At 34.4% G+C, this 16,201-nt stretch overlaps 1 protein-coding gene across 1 annotated transcript in view; it reads left to right on the plus strand.

Annotated features, from left to right (window-relative positions):
- LOC137919683 (adenylate cyclase type 6) overlaps positions 1-16,201 on the plus strand; it is a 52,208-nt gene that overhangs the window by 9,348 nt on the left and 26,659 nt on the right. The window contains exons 8-9 of the mRNA XM_068762831.1: positions 1,643-1,764; positions 7,961-8,053. Of these exons, the coding sequence (XP_068618932.1) occupies positions 1,643-1,764; positions 7,961-8,053 (215 nt within the window). The remainder of the gene's footprint in view (positions 1-1,642; positions 1,765-7,960; positions 8,054-16,201) is intronic.

Below are 16,201 nucleotides of genomic sequence, written 5' to 3' on the forward strand. Positions count from 1 at the left end.
AGACTATATGTCTTATATGTCGTCTCTTCTGTTCAATGCTACTTCAGAATGTTGTTTTATTAACTCTTTAATAGAGATTACTTAGCAGAGATACTATTTATTACTACTTTACCGATAAGCCAGTGTGATTTTGGTGTTCATAACAAACTTTCAATACAATACCAACAGTTTTCTTATGTTCGACTAACAGCGTTACAACGTCGTGGAAGTAGCGAGCCTCTTTATCCTGTTATTGCGGGTATATCCAGTACATATGCACTGCAAACAATATGTTTATGGATAAAAGTTCAAATACATTTTACCACAGAGACAGCAGTGCACCTGGACCGCGTATTTCAAAAATTTAAATTAGAAACTTTTTTTTTTCTGTAACGCCGTCTATGGAAATTTATTGGCACTAGATCAATAAGTCATAAACGCCAATGTTTAGACACTAGCGCACAAAATCAAGTGGTAGCTTGATTAGACACTAATTGACATCTTTCTAAAATTTCAATTTCTATTCCTAAATATTTACTTAGGTTATTTAAAACCATTTAAAAATAGTCACGCCTATTCAAATTTTCTAAATCTAATTAGTACGGGTTTATATAAGTATCTTAATTTTTATAATTATTAATAAATATAATAGACTGAATGCTACCAACTTTGATGTCACACAAACCTCATTAAAGAATGTGGAATCTCGAATTAAAAGTTACATGATTTAATTACACATATATATAAATATGGTTTTTTAAAGATGTTCACTATTTTTTTATATCGACAAAGTTTCGTAGTAGATACATACATCTGAATTCTATCCTGAAGTCAAGGTAACAAGACAAAATCTTTTATTTTTTAAATAGAATTGTCACACAAGTTGTAATGAAATTTTAGTTATATAAAATGAAATTGTATATCGATACCTTATTATCAAATTGGACTCTCCGTGCACAAGTGACAAGAATGATTGATTCAAAGAGGCAAACAAAGTAAATTAATGGTACAAAATATATTTGTATATTAAAGAAAAAAATTATAAAATATATATTAATCGCTTTATAAACAGATAAAGCTAATATAAAAGCATAGTGTATACAGAACTAACTTACCCGATGAACTATGGTAAACAATCAATGAGCAGATTTCTGATTTACAAACTAACACAAAATTATTAAGTTCAAATCATAACTTATCCAGTCATAAATGTAATGTATTAGGGGGACCGGAAAATAATGTCGTTTCTGGCGACATATCTTACAGAATAACCGATTGATTTTTAGTATAATATTTGTTGTACAGTATTTTTTTCAGCTTTTTAAATTATTTTTTATTGATAATTTGTTAATGAACCACTACCATATGTTATATACTAGGGGAACTGGAAAGTAATGTCGTTTCTCTCGACATATTTTATAAAAAAACCGATTGATTTTTACGGCTCCGGCATTGAAAATTTGTTTACTAGTTGGCAAAAGGTTGTTGATAACGAATGTATATATTGTTGATAAGAAATAAAAACTTGTTAAAAATGTAGTAGTGTGCATTTAACTTATGAAAGCGACAATACTACACATTTAAATTAAAAAATAATTTATCTGTATAGATAGTTTTATTCACGATAAAAAAAACAAGGGTATTGATTATCGTTTTGTTTCAGGAACGTCTCTTGCTATCCGTACTGCCCCGTCATGTCGCCATGGAGATGAAAGCTGACATTGCCAACCAACCCCGACAGGAGCAATTCCACAAAATCTACATCCAGCGCTACGAAAACGTTAGGTGAGTTTATTACTTTTGAAATTCTATAATAATCATTATTTATAAGAAAATAAAATCTTTTTCTTGAGCCAACTGTATTAATTTATCAAACTAAAAATAGGTACTACTACTTACTGCATTCTAAATTATTATTTTTTTATTTGTTTATGACAAAAACAATTGTATTTTCAAATATTGTCCCATATAAATTAGTCATTTGTGTCGTATATAAATTAGTCATTTACTTAAATTATTAGTTGAACATAATCAATATATTATCAATTTCCTAAAATATATTAACTCAAATATACCGGTGAATAAAGAATATAAGAAATATAAATATAGAATAACCACGTTTTAGCAACAGTATTCAAGTGATTTTGGGCCAGACATAATGGCAGCAACTGCATCGCTACTAACGTTCTCACTTGAACTCTATTGCGAGTTTGAAAAAAAATTCTATATGTTTTATCTCTTAAGGTTTACTAGATACAGGTCGGTTTTTTGATTTATATATATATATATATATATATATATATATATTGTATTTATTGTATTATATGTTGTTATATATTTTTTTTGTAAATATATTATATATACAAACTTATATATATATATATATATATATATATAAGTTTGTATATATTTCTTGTATATAAATTCTATGTATGTACATATATGTTTTTGTCTGCCATTAAATTCAATTTATATAATTTACACAAAGTGTGTGAGCCTAAAATCAAACCCGAGAACATTGATCGTTCGCCACAGTTCGAAATATATAAACTAACACTACTTGATATATGTTCAGTTGCCACCCTTGAACCGTCATATTTTACGTCCAATTTTTAACCTGCGAAGTCCGAACTAACGATACAGTTCAAGCAAAGAGAGAATAATCCACTTGTTACGTGTTTGTGTAACATCTAAAATGCAACAGGACTATAATTCATGCGCCGAACGACTTTGAAAAAATCTTCATAATTTTATTCATTGATTCTTTACAACACACTTGCCTTTTATGTAATTTATAATAGAGTATATCACTTCGTCATATGTATCAACTAAAATTTATAAATAATCTTGTTAAAGCTGTTCTGTACTTTATATTTTTAATATCGTTTCAGCGAAGCGTGAAATGATTTTAAACAACGCTTACATTCCGATACGTATGCGATGTTTTATTTTTAAAATCTTTCGCTGAGCTGCTAACATGATTTGCTACGAATTCATTGGTCCATGATATAAGGCGAGAGAGATCGCTCTCTCGAAAGCCCTCGCTTGTAAAATGAAAGATGTTTCTTTAAAATTTTCAACCACTATTTCTCTTTACACTTATTTTATATCGATCACGGACTTTATTTGCGCAAAATGAATAAATACTAATAAATAAATTGTCATCTATTTCCGAAATATTGACTTTAATATTTTTTTACATATTGTACTCTGTAATCTTGGCCGACAGCATTGTTTGAAGTACGTCCGGCGCTAATTTATTCATTAATGTCAGCTAATTATGCCCGCTGCGAGGCCTAGGCCAATAAGATCGCCTTAACGATCGGTTTTATTATAAACTGCTAACATTCAGCGACTTCCTGTAACCTTGAATTTCGTCGGTTTACTTAGTGGGGGGCGAGCCTATTCACCACTTAATTCTTACTACAAGCACAATACAACTTAAAAAAAATAAGTGTCTAAAATGGAAGGGAAAGGCAACCTGCGTCTCACAAGTCACAGACTCTTCGAAGCATTATTTTTGTCTTCAGTTATTTGGCGAATTATTTCAAATCGAAACATCGTACTTATGCGAATCATTTTATTTCATTTTGAAATTCATAAAATCTAAACACCCATAAGTATTAATTAACCATCATTTAAAAGAATCACTGAATGTCAATATTAAAATAACATGTTCAATTTTATATTTAAATGCAAACTTCATACTTTTATAAATGTGTTTTCAATGAACAATTTCTGTAAAAAAATATGCTGATGATCAATTGAAAATTTAAAGATTAGATAAGTTGTCCTAAGTTCGCTTCCCGTGACAATAAAACGAAAGAATCTAAGTACAATGAACAATTAGTTAAAGCACCGTTAAGTTGAAATTAAACTACTAATATATCGAACTCCACCTTAGCAAACTAGTTGTGCTAAAACAAAATGTTGGCCACGACACTGACCCCGTGAGGGGTCAAACGTCGTCTTTCAAGAGCAAGGAGACCTCCAACTTGAGTCACCACACGGTCGGACCACACATCGCCAGAAAGAACAAACCTAAGAAAGAAAAAATAAATTTCAACACCGAGAAGTATAGAAGCACCCAAAAAGACGGCAAAAGCTACGACACCCGAAGGGACAAAGAAACAGTATACCTGAGTCATACAGATGCGCCATATACCATCACATAGTAGCGCACGAGAATGCGTAGAATTAGTGGTGGGAGAAATCTAAAAGATCTTTGTCAACCCTGGTCTAAAACCTCAAAATCGCTCTCGCAATCACTCCGTACTCCGTAGTTACTAAATATTAACACAAACTTGACAGATTGAAGTACATTAAATTTACAGGAGGCAAATATTCTTCGTTGGGAATGGTTGTGCGACTTAAGCAAATACGTGTCATTTTACAGCTATATCGTACCGAGGAACGGTTTCAGTTCAGCTAATATTATGTTCTGTCAGAAGTCTTATCGTACTTGACTTGGGATTTTATACGAGTACTAACTATTGCCGAAAATTAATACTTACATAATTTTCGTAAATTTCTCACACTTAATTGGGATCACTGGAAATATAAATGTTTTAAATTGTTCAAATTGTTTAAAAAAAACACGTGTTTCTTGACACGGATGAATGCTTGCTTGTCCGTTTGCATTTATAAATTAACTAAGTTTTGATTATCAATAACTATTTTTTGGACCCACTCTTTAACCCTCAAAACTCTTGAACTATTGCACTGGATTGAGAGGCCCTTGGAACGCCTCATAAAAAAAAATCACAATCGGCATATCCAGTCGCCGGCTGTCTTCAGACAAAGATTTATATGCGTCGCGACGACCATAAGACGGGCTTCCTACAGGTGATTTCACAGATGTTTGAAAACCAACCGACCTCGTTGAAATCGAGGTCGGCTTATAAGGATCAGCAACACCCCCATCATTCTTCATAGACCTGGTGTCTTCTTCCACCTGTTTTCCCAATGCCAATGCTTTCCGAAGCGGTAATAACGTTAGCCATAGCAAGCGACCAAGTCGATATTCGGACATCTCGGGTGTCCTTGAACGCTAAACGGATATTATCACCGCCCAAGCCAAAGTCCCTTCGAAGGTCCTGACGCTCCATGTAACTGTCAGTTTACTAAGAGCTCCGTGGTTTACCGATCTGATAAAATTGTAGTATACTCGTATAGCAGCCAGCTGAAAGGCTTCACAGCGAGCTTCGCTATCTTAAAAGAGAATTAAGACTAAGCGCCCTTTCTTTCTGCTGTTTGGCAGCAGTGTACATTAGTTCAAAAATATCGAGCTTATCACAGCATCATGACATAATAATTCTGATGAAGGTTTTAAGCCCATCCTAATAAATGATCTAATATTCACGGAACCATACTACAATTTTCAATAAACACAACACTATATATAAGACATAATATTTTTTTGCGAAATATACTATTATTAAATATCAAAATGAAACGCAAAGCATTTCTTGATGAATTCCACAAACAATTTTAGATCTGTCACTTGAGAAATTAGAAATCAATATTAAAAACATATTATAGATAAAACTATAATAAATTTTTCTATCGAAGAATACAATATTAGTGTTAATTTGAATGGAATCAAATATTGAATCTCACTCGGAAAGCTAATTATTGTCATAGACTCATTGAAAAATTATATTTGTTAAGAACAACTGTTGAGTGCCTCGCCGGTTCTTCTCAGCAGAACTGCCTTCCGAGCCTACCTCCTCCAGAATTAACAATAATGACAATATATGTTTATTGACGATTCGAAAGTGCTTTTAATATCCTATTTTAATAAAGAAAATGTTAGAATACAATACAACTTGATTGGTTATAGGCGTAAAGGTTTAAACGGGTGAATGTATAGCTCATTTGTTGGCAAATATGTTAGCTTTATATTTATTTCTAATCAGCTGTATAAAGTGATTCGTCTAAAAATTTTACAATAATTTATTTTTTCTATTAAAATACGACAGACTTATAATTTCTAGCAGTACAAAGTCTGCAGGTGCAGATAGTAAACACTAATTAAATTAAATATATAATAATACTATCTTTTCTGAAATTATTAATTTTTGAATAGGGTATACCTGGATTTTACTGGTAAAGAACTAAATTTTTACCCCTGGAAAACTTCTACTTGTATACCCAATTACTCTGTATATGGCCTGCACGAAATGTATTTTGAAACTAGTGACGAAATTTTTGCATGTACCCAATTGTTTATAGTTCTATGAAAACACTTAACGAAATTGAACTGTAACATTGCTTAGTGTCACGTTGTTGCGATCGTAATCGATTTAAAGGTGACCGTTTTTTTTTTCTAATCAACAAGCTTAGTCAATTAAGATGTTTACAAAACACACCCTTGTTTTTCGATGCACCTGGCACCCGGGAAAACTATATGAACATTTTCAATTATCCTCAAATGCTTCTATCGTTTATATCTATATCCACTAACATCTATTTTGTTAACTAGGATGGAAGTTTACGAGTTCATATCAATATAAAAATGTTTTGAAGTTTTTAGATGACGGTAGATCTCCTAAACAGTTATAATACTATGAATATCTTCCAGCTAGGCATCCTTTTATAAATTTATTTATTCGTATTATCATCATCATCTACAGTGACCACGTGTGGAACTGTTCTAGAAGAGCTCAATTTCATAAAAAATTTGAAACAGAATGGACTTCCCCACAATGGCGTCGTTCAATTCGAAACTACGGGAGTTCCAAACTCGCACTGATCTGAGAACTCGCAACAAACTCGAGCGGGGTTTTTTGTAGTAATTTAATTCTATTAGTAACACCATTAGCGTATTTGGCTGGCAATAGCTATATGATTGGCTGGTAAACAGAATCGAGCTCAAACGTTTTAGCTTGGTTAGTTTATATTTCATTTACTTTAATAATATTGCTACGTATCAGAATGTGACTTCAATTAAAATGCCACTTAAACTCAAAAGATGTATTTAATGGCACCGAGATAAGAATAGACATGGTTGTATACTGACTATTCGCGCACAATTTTGTGACTACGTCAACACTAGACTGTAACTCAGCGAACACTTTAGTCAGGAACCATACTTCAAACCTACGATAACGTTACGACTAACGCTTCATCGTCCCGAGATGTCAGAAGAAAAAACTCCTCGCCTTCTTCGAGATCGTTCCTTAAATACTGCTGGCAAATAATTTTTAGACAATGAGGTGAAGAAACAGTAAAGCAACCTGAAGGACGAGCTTCTATTGTAGTTCGTACTTTATTTGATCTCATCACCTGTCAGCTAAGCACCAAAAAAAAGCGCAATAAAGCGAGGATGCACAATAGAATCCGCAAAACTTTATTACGTTACTTATTCCATCTACACCTTTTTGATGTCACACCGTCAGCCCCGATGGGCTCGTTCGTTAGATTCGACCTTTGTTTACGGCGATCCTTTGCGTCGGATATTAGAGCGGTCGTCACAGGATTACTACTCACGGCGTACTACTCCTAGAAAATGTTCAAAAAGCTACATTTAAAAAATGTGAAATTTGTGTTTAAAAGATAACTAGACTGAAAATTTAACAGAAGTTAAAATACCTCTTCAGTGATGTGGCCGCCTCCAGGCTATTTCAATGTTTATTGAATATACATTTTATATTGTTTAAAAAAAAATACATAGACCCGTTGAGTTTCTTTCGCCTGTTCTACTTAGATCTGAAGCATTTTATCCGAACAGGTGGTATACACAGTTTTACGTCATCGTGTGTTTAATAAACATTTCTTTTTAATTTGACTTAAACTTACTCAAGTCGCCGAAAGCTTTGTAAAAGTAATATTTTGATTTCTTAGGACAAACGTGATTCGTTAACATATCATAATTGTTTTCTATTATCTACATACAGATAGGAAAATATGAACTATTAAAAGTATTTATTAACCTTCGACTTGGTACTCGAACATGTATTAATTCAAACTGTCGTTCCAGCATCCTGTTCGCTGATATCTGCGGCTTCACCTCTCTATCCGACCAATGCACCGCCGAGGAGTTAGTTCGTCTACTAAACGAGCTCTTTGCCCGGTAAGTGATTGGATTTTCATAGCCTTAAGTACTAATTTTAATAAGATATTTATTTGAAATACCATAACTTCGAACTAAGAATTTTGTAACAACCTATACCTTGATACAATTCTTCCTGTTAAAAGTTGTTTTTTGTTGGATTAGCTAATAGCATTCAAACAGAGAAAATAAAAAAGTTAAAATAATTTCAAACCAATCAATTTTTTTAATGATTATTATTAATAGATAGCTGTCCCTGTCTATCTTTGTATAGCCCGCTGCCTTCTATGGGTGTAATTTCGTAAAATCCATTACTAGTAATTTTTAATTCTTTAAAATGTTCTGGCCAAGTTATTTACCTCAAAGAGCTCTCTCTCTCTCTTTCTCTCTCTTTCTCTCTCTTTCTCTCTCTCTCTGGCTTTTTATCTATCTCCTTCTGTTGAAGTCAACGATGATAGCCTTGTAGACTGACATATCTTTGTCGAAATAAGTTTGCGGAAACATAGTGGTTCACGAACTATGTACCCATAAGAATTATGGTTGGATAATATATATTTTTTTAATGAATAACAAACTACCCCCTTTGCGGATATTGTTTTTAAAATTCGTTCTTCCAATTTTTCTTAACTCTTTCCGTGTCAAATGAATATAGCCGAATTGTTTGACAAGTTTTGCGCGTAGTTATTCATTTGGAAAATGCTTTTGTTTAGATACAGGTTGATCAGTTATAGATGTTGCTTTAAAAGGTTGAATATAAAGTTCTTCTGTCAGCAAAAAATCTTGTAAGATTTATATATATTTCCAATCTGGTTTAAATGGTAAATGAACAAATCAATAAATCTGTAATGTTATATAACTTTTTTTTCGAATGCGTCAAGTCAATGACTTCTGGCAGTACAAAGTCAGGAGGATTATATAGTGAACCATAATTAATTTTAATATGTAGTGATTCGAATTTTAAAACCCATCTTATCCTTTAATGTCATTAAATTATTTAGTATTTCTGAAACCTTTCATGTTTGAATAGGGTATACCATGCATTAAATAATACTAAATGAGCTGTATATTCACATTTTTAGCTTATAGTACGAAAATGAAAAATCGTAAATAGATTATTTAAACGTAAACACATTAACATTAATAAGGCAAGCAAGTTAAACCACCCTAACTATGGCACCGGGACATTTCGAAAAGTAGATATAATTTATCTCACCTGAACATTATTAGGGCGTAGCTTTACCAAGCCTTGCAATTAACGCTTCCACATTGCAACGTGAAATATACATAGCTGTTTTATATCACTCTAAATTATATTATACCGTAAAGACGGCGCATTGGTCGTCGCCCGGTTTTCAGATCCTACTTTGTGCGGGGGATTTACGAGATTTTATGTATGTAAATAAACAACCACTAGATAACGAGGGTGAACCCTATGTTAATATAAGGTAAGCTACGGGATATATGGAGCTATAAATCTTAAAGAGCATAAGGCATTAACATCTCTATTTGTGTTATGTTTTCGTGTCTTTGTGTCGTTGACGACTTGTTTTTAATAACACGTTTTGGAAGTTTAATAGTTAAACATATTGATTATAAAATGAATCTTATTATTCTTTTTAATCTCTCTCGTCTTGACAGTTTTGATAATAAGCTTTAATAGCCCAAGTGATGTCATTAAATCTAGTCACTACATAATGCGCCTGCTGGGCGATCTAAGAGCCTAGTGGCTTACCAGTCGGGTGAAATAAGAGTATGTGCGAGGCTCCCCGAGAGTCATCGTGTCTCTCTATCTTAAGAGATGACTTGAGATTTCAGCACACTATCGCCTTGAACCTATGGAATCTGCAAATGACACTTAAAAACTATGATAGTCTGATCCTGAAAAAAAAATTTACAATTTTAATGTAAGTGTAGAAGTTAAAATATTAAAAATAGAACACAACACAAATAAGTTTTGGCGCTCGAAACGTAATTTCAAACTTTCTTATACCGGTTTACCGTTGTCTTTAAAAATTTGTCACAGATATTTAAAAAAAAAACTAATAGTACAGAACCCTCCGAGAGAATCTTTACCAGAGTCAATACGTTACAATAATAAATTCGAATTTGAAATTATAAATTTGAGTAATTTATTTTTAATTACTCATTTTTTTTATTTTTACATTCGTATATATATATTTCATTTCCGTTACTATAATAAGTTTAATTTCCGAATAGTCGATTCGATTATCACTGTCAAGTCTTATTTAAAAAAAAATTAATTTTTACGTTCGTAAATGATTACGGAATTTTCGTCTATCTCGATAAAGAAAGTATTATTATAGATATAAAAATAACTATTTATTCATGATTACGAATATGCATTTAAGTAATTTTAGTTATTCCACGGGAGAATACGAAATGGATTTTTGTTTGAAAGTACGGGTCGAGTGATTAAATTACCAACTGCGTACATTTTTTTCCATTCGTCCGTAGGGACGTCGATCTTTTATCTCTTATAATCCCGGGTTAGTAAATGCTATGGTGCACACTATTTTTCAACGAGATAATCAACTTAAACTTATTGATTTAGGTTGTGATAATTATTGATAAATAGTGTATTTTATGATAATGTGGTACTTTATTATTTATATTGATAATTAAGATAAATTGCACGATAATAGATTCATAACCTAATATAGTTATCATGATATGGAATAATCGATGTTCAGAATAAATTGTAAGTTAGGATTCGAAATTTTTAGACTATAAACTTGATTTTCTCTGTACATCGTCGTAAAAATATGGCGTCGGCTTCAACGTCGGCGTGGACTTCACCTACTGCTTCGGCGTCGACCGTTGTAGGCGTCTGCTGATTACTGAGTTATCTTATACATCGGAGAAGTGTACGGAGTCGTATTCCTCATAAGAGGCAGCGTCGACATCTGTGGACAGCGATGGTCAGTCTACTACATTGATGTCAGCAATCGTCTCAGCGTCCACTTTCACGTGTATGCCTTGACGGTGTTTGCTTCAAGTCATAAGCGTAGGCGTTGACGCGCCTTTAGGCAACGGCGTTGCTTATATCTTCAGTGTTCAGTAGCGTCGATCACCGTTTCGGATTCTGAAAGTACAATAATGTTTCCTTAATACAAGAAATATAAATATTAACGGATTTCGTGTTTTGTTATTTTTTGTAAGTCCGTTCGCCGGTTGGCAAAGGTCTTCTCCAACCTTTTCCATTCCACTCTATTTCTGGTCACTCTGCTCCGTGTTGTAACTCGTGGTTTTCTAATGTGAGAACATTTAGAGCTGTAACTTATATTTTTGATTATCTGTGTCTGCTTTTTTATTTAATTTTTTTTCCTTTGTTGTTGTAGGGTTGTGTACTCTATCCCCCACGAGGACCTGTCGGCTTGGACACTTTTTTTCTTTCGATTGACGTCAAATGTGGTTTAATTTACAGTATGATTTTTAAAGGAAAATAAGCGTGGTCTTTATGCTATTTTCTGTGATAATTTTTCTTAAATTTTTTCGTGTCAAATGAATACAGCTGAATTGCTGAGGCCGCGTCATTGGTGTCAACATTCGCTTTGGATTCGCCTTTGTCTTCGGTGTGAGACAGAGGACAGAGGCGTGTACGGAGTCGTATTCCTCATAAAAGGCGGCGTCGAAGTCGGCGGGCAGCGATATTCCGTAATCTGAATTGACGTCGGCGACAGTCACGGCGTCCACTTCCACGACAGATTCTGCGTCTATGTCTGGACGGTCTTTGCTTGAAGTCGCAAATGTAGTGTTCAGTGTTCAGCAGCATCGGCGTTGAAACCGTTTCGGATTCCGTATTCACATCAAAACTGCGTCGGCAATGTATTCGTTGGCCGCCTCGGCGTCGGCAGTTTATTCGACGGCAGCTTTGGCGTCGGCAATGTATTCGATGCCGTCTTTAGCGTCGCGATCAATAGGAAGGCGTCTTGGCGTCGGCAATGTATTCGACGGCGTGTTTAGCGTCGCGATGAATAGGAAGGCGGCTAGGCGTCGACGACTTCATCTACCGCGGTTTTGGCGTTAGCTATGTAATCGACGGCCGCCTTAGCGTCGGCAGTTTCTTTGACGGCAGCTTTGACGTCGGCAATGTATTCGACGTCGTCTTTAACGTCGCGATGAATAAGAAGGCATCTCGGCGTCGTCGTCTCCTTGCGCTAGGATATGGGCGTGTGCGTAGGCACACGCGTCGTCTCCGCACCGATCTTCCACAAGCTAAAATAAAATATCCTCCTAAAAATAATGAAGGTTTTCTTCGATTATATTTAACAGAACTTTAAAGATATTACAGCAATGTATCAAACATTATTTCTATACTTTTAACTTTTCAAACTTTTGACACATAAAACTTATTACTCTGTATTTGTCAGGTCCGTTAATCTTTCGTTATTCCATACACCGCATGTATTGCAGTAAAAATACCATGCATTTACTCTCAAAAGCTGCGAGTCGTGTCAAATAACTTTTTTTTGAACGAACGACTCCCAGATGAAGGTGACATGAGGACGCCGGTTGACATAAAAGCAAAAATCCCGTAATTGCATTTTACAGAACCGTGTCTCGCATATTTCGACGAAAGAAATTCTTAAAGATTTTTTTCCATCGGAACACGAAACACCGTGGAACAACGGGGAGAAATTCTTGTCAAGTGTAATATTTCGTCTATTGAAGAGGAAACATAATAAGCGCCCACCCATTTACATTCCGCCACTTTGTGTCCTGAACAAGGCATCACGTTCACCCCCTCCCAAAGGAACCACCTCATCTCATTATTTATGTACGGCTGTAATAAATCTTTAAAACTCGTTACAGTCCAAATTCACCATAAAACAAGGTTTTTTTTATAACCGAAACGCCGTAATGTTGCGATGCAAACGGATTTAAAATGTGACGCACATAAAATAAATTGATAATAAACGTTCAACGTTCGTTCATGGAATTTTATTCATTTTAATTTTTTTTATTCGATTCACAAAACTCATTATATAAAAAGGAGATTCATTTATATGTCAGCAAATATACGCCCCTAACGATTATGTTTACGGGCCCGTGGTCGCCACTCTAGAACCATATGGCTGTTAGCTGCACAAGCCACACTGCTACTTCTGACAAGCAGTTCTTCTAGTTACATCAGTGATTTTAGTTCTTCCACATTTGTGTTACGCTCTCGAAGCGAAGCTCCGAGTAAAGCCCTGTCCATTTCTCTCTGGGTGACAAGCCATTTTATAATGCCCATCTCCAGCAAGCACGTCTCAGGACAACAAATATATTCTTTATATATACTTTCACAGTTATTAAAATCATCTATATTTGAATAAATGACTTTTAAACAACTTCCTAGACCAAATCAACCTCACTGAGGTGATAGCGCAGGGAACAAAATTTCATTATTAGTTATTCAAAACTTCTTCAATCTCATTTGGTTTAACCGCAGACGCAACCGCGAATATCTCTGAAGCTTGTTTTCATTTTGTACTTGTATCTTCACTTATAGTTTTCATCAAAACATTTTTGACATTTTTTAATCATCACGGATGGTAACTGGAACCCTGACTTTCTGGAGTGGAGATCACGGATTGGCAAGTGCAGGACATCTACATACGAGGTGGACAGACAATCTTGTTAAGATCGGAAGACGAAAGATGCAAGCAGCCTCCAACCGGTACTATTGGAAATCTATAAAGAGGACCTATATCCAGCAGTGAAAGTCCCTTAGGTAAAATGATGATGGTGATGATAAATTTAAATAATGTTTTATCAGTTTTTCCTAAATTAAGTTATTTAGTTTCCGCACACATATACTCGTATATATCGTAATCATCTTTACAGAGTTACAAATCGAATAGAGATATCTATCTTCATCGATCGAATAACGATCTGTGTATATAATAGCGCATGACATCGTCTGATACATGCCTTAATTTTGTGTTAGTCTTGACCATAAACAACTGCTATCGATTTGATTTCATCCTCTCATCATCAAACTGCAGCGCTGTTTCTCTTCCCATTCCTGGGGTACCGAGACATGATTGTTCTACTCCATTTTTCAATGCTATGGAGATACGCCCATCGTAGATAAGTCCATCGCCATTTCAGTTTTTTTTTTTAACTTTTGTTGTAACTTCCGAGACCTTTATGTTTCTGATTGTTGTGTTGCGAATTTTTTGGAGTTTTCTTACACTGAGTATACTCTTCTCCATGGCGTGTTGGCATGTTTGTAGTTTCCTCAGATGTGTTTTGGTGAGGGCCCAGGTCTGACAGCCGTAGGTCAGAATGGGAAGTACACACGTGTTAAACAGTTTCCGCTTGTAGAATACATTTGGATCTTTGTTTTTAACTATCTCCTTAATTCCCATGTTACTCTTCCATGCTTTCGGGATTCCTATTTCAATTTCTATTGAAATTAGGTAGTTTAATTTGTTGAGATGAGCTAGCCTTGATAAATATATTCCTTCTCATACTCTACATCAAATCACTGGGAAAACCACCAACAATGATATATCGGATACTTTAGTAGAATAAAGAAAAATTACACGATATTTAAGAATTTAACCCTTTGCACTCCAGCCTAGTAATGCATAGAGGCTACCAGCAACTCCAGCACTATATTAGTTCCAAGTACATACCTATGATGTAGAAGAAAAATAGAGTCGTTTCAATAAAACAAAATTTTTATTTCTTAGCTATTTTATAAACAAAACATATTCTAACTTATATTATAAAAGAAAAACATAAATTTTAGGACTTAAGATTTCTTAAAGTGTGATATCTTTCGAAACAATTGCCCATATGCATTCGCGGTTTACCGGGACAAGTATCACAGTATTCCGAAGTTTCGCGTCTTTGTCCTTTTTCCTGTCTATTAGAACAAACAATACAATCTCTTTTCTTGCCTTTTCGCAATATGTGCAGTTTTTTGTCCAGTCTTGTTTCAGTTGCTGAAGTGGAAGGTCTTGATCGATCTTCGCGGAATTCACCTACAAGTTGATCGACTAATCTCTTGACGAACTTCAAATGGGACAGTGGTTTTTCGTTCTTACTTTTTTTTACACACTTATATAAAATGTATGCATTTATTGCAGACATCTCCATTCCCCAAAAGAACAGCTTCCTCCACCACTTAAGAGATTTTCTTAGAAAACAATATGATGATGCGTATTGATCAGCGCGATCAACACCACCCATTGAAGCCGTGTAGTTAACAACAATTTTTGGCTTTTCCACATTTTGTTGTTCACCTCCTCTTACAAATCTGGTTTTTGTAATGAATCCAGCGCTATCACTGGTGCTTATCAGCGTAACCACCCTTTTATCTTTCCAAGACAATATTATCGTTCTTCCCTTGTAATGGTTCCTCGATGTTGAAAACTTGTGGCCCTGGTATTTTATTTCCTGTTGAAAAATTGATTTTTTCCAAAGGAATGTCGCTTCCCGTAATATTACTCCATACATCGCCGTCTACAGATGGTGTATCTTCGTCCTCTAAATCTGATTCAATAATTGCAATTCTTCTTTTTTTTCTAACTACTATTACGTCACTATCGTCACTATCTGTCTCTAAATGATCTTCTAATTCTATTTCACTTAAATCGTCGGCAAGCAACGCAAAATCGAGTTCATCTTCCACATCACTTATTTCACAACTATCGTCAAAATTTTCGCCTTCCATCTTCACTAGGGTTATAACGTTATGAGTGTAACGAAATAAACTTAAATAGAGGACTTTTTACTCTTATTACAATGTAAGCATAATAAACGTATCATAAACACTATAAGATAAGCACAGACTATTTTGCTTACCTAACTGTTAAGGGCACCAAGGCAGCAAAACAACCATGTCGCCGCTACGGCGACAGCGGATTTATTGTTAGCTTTTTAATGTCGCAAATACGGCGACAACGGAGTGCAAAGGGTTAATAGTGTGAAAGCTTTCTTAGTCAGAGACTATAATATAATGCATAATTAATAAAAGATAATTATTCAAAACACTTCAAGAGGTGTCAACAGATAACACTTCATTGAACTCCCAACACGTAGTCTAGACAGAATGACCTTGTTGCTCACAATGATAATTTTCTCATATGTTTTTATGCTAACGATGTTTGGCTTAACTTTGCTTTGAATAATGTTTTGTCTTTAACATAATTA

The sequence above is a fragment of the Battus philenor genome, unplaced genomic scaffold (assembly GCF_028537555.1).
Source record: "Battus philenor isolate CCGP_79_NKW_IND1 unplaced genomic scaffold, ilBatPhil1.0.hap1 SCAF_1, whole genome shotgun sequence".
In the NCBI taxonomy this organism is placed as follows: Eukaryota; Metazoa; Arthropoda; class Insecta; order Lepidoptera; family Papilionidae; genus Battus; species Battus philenor.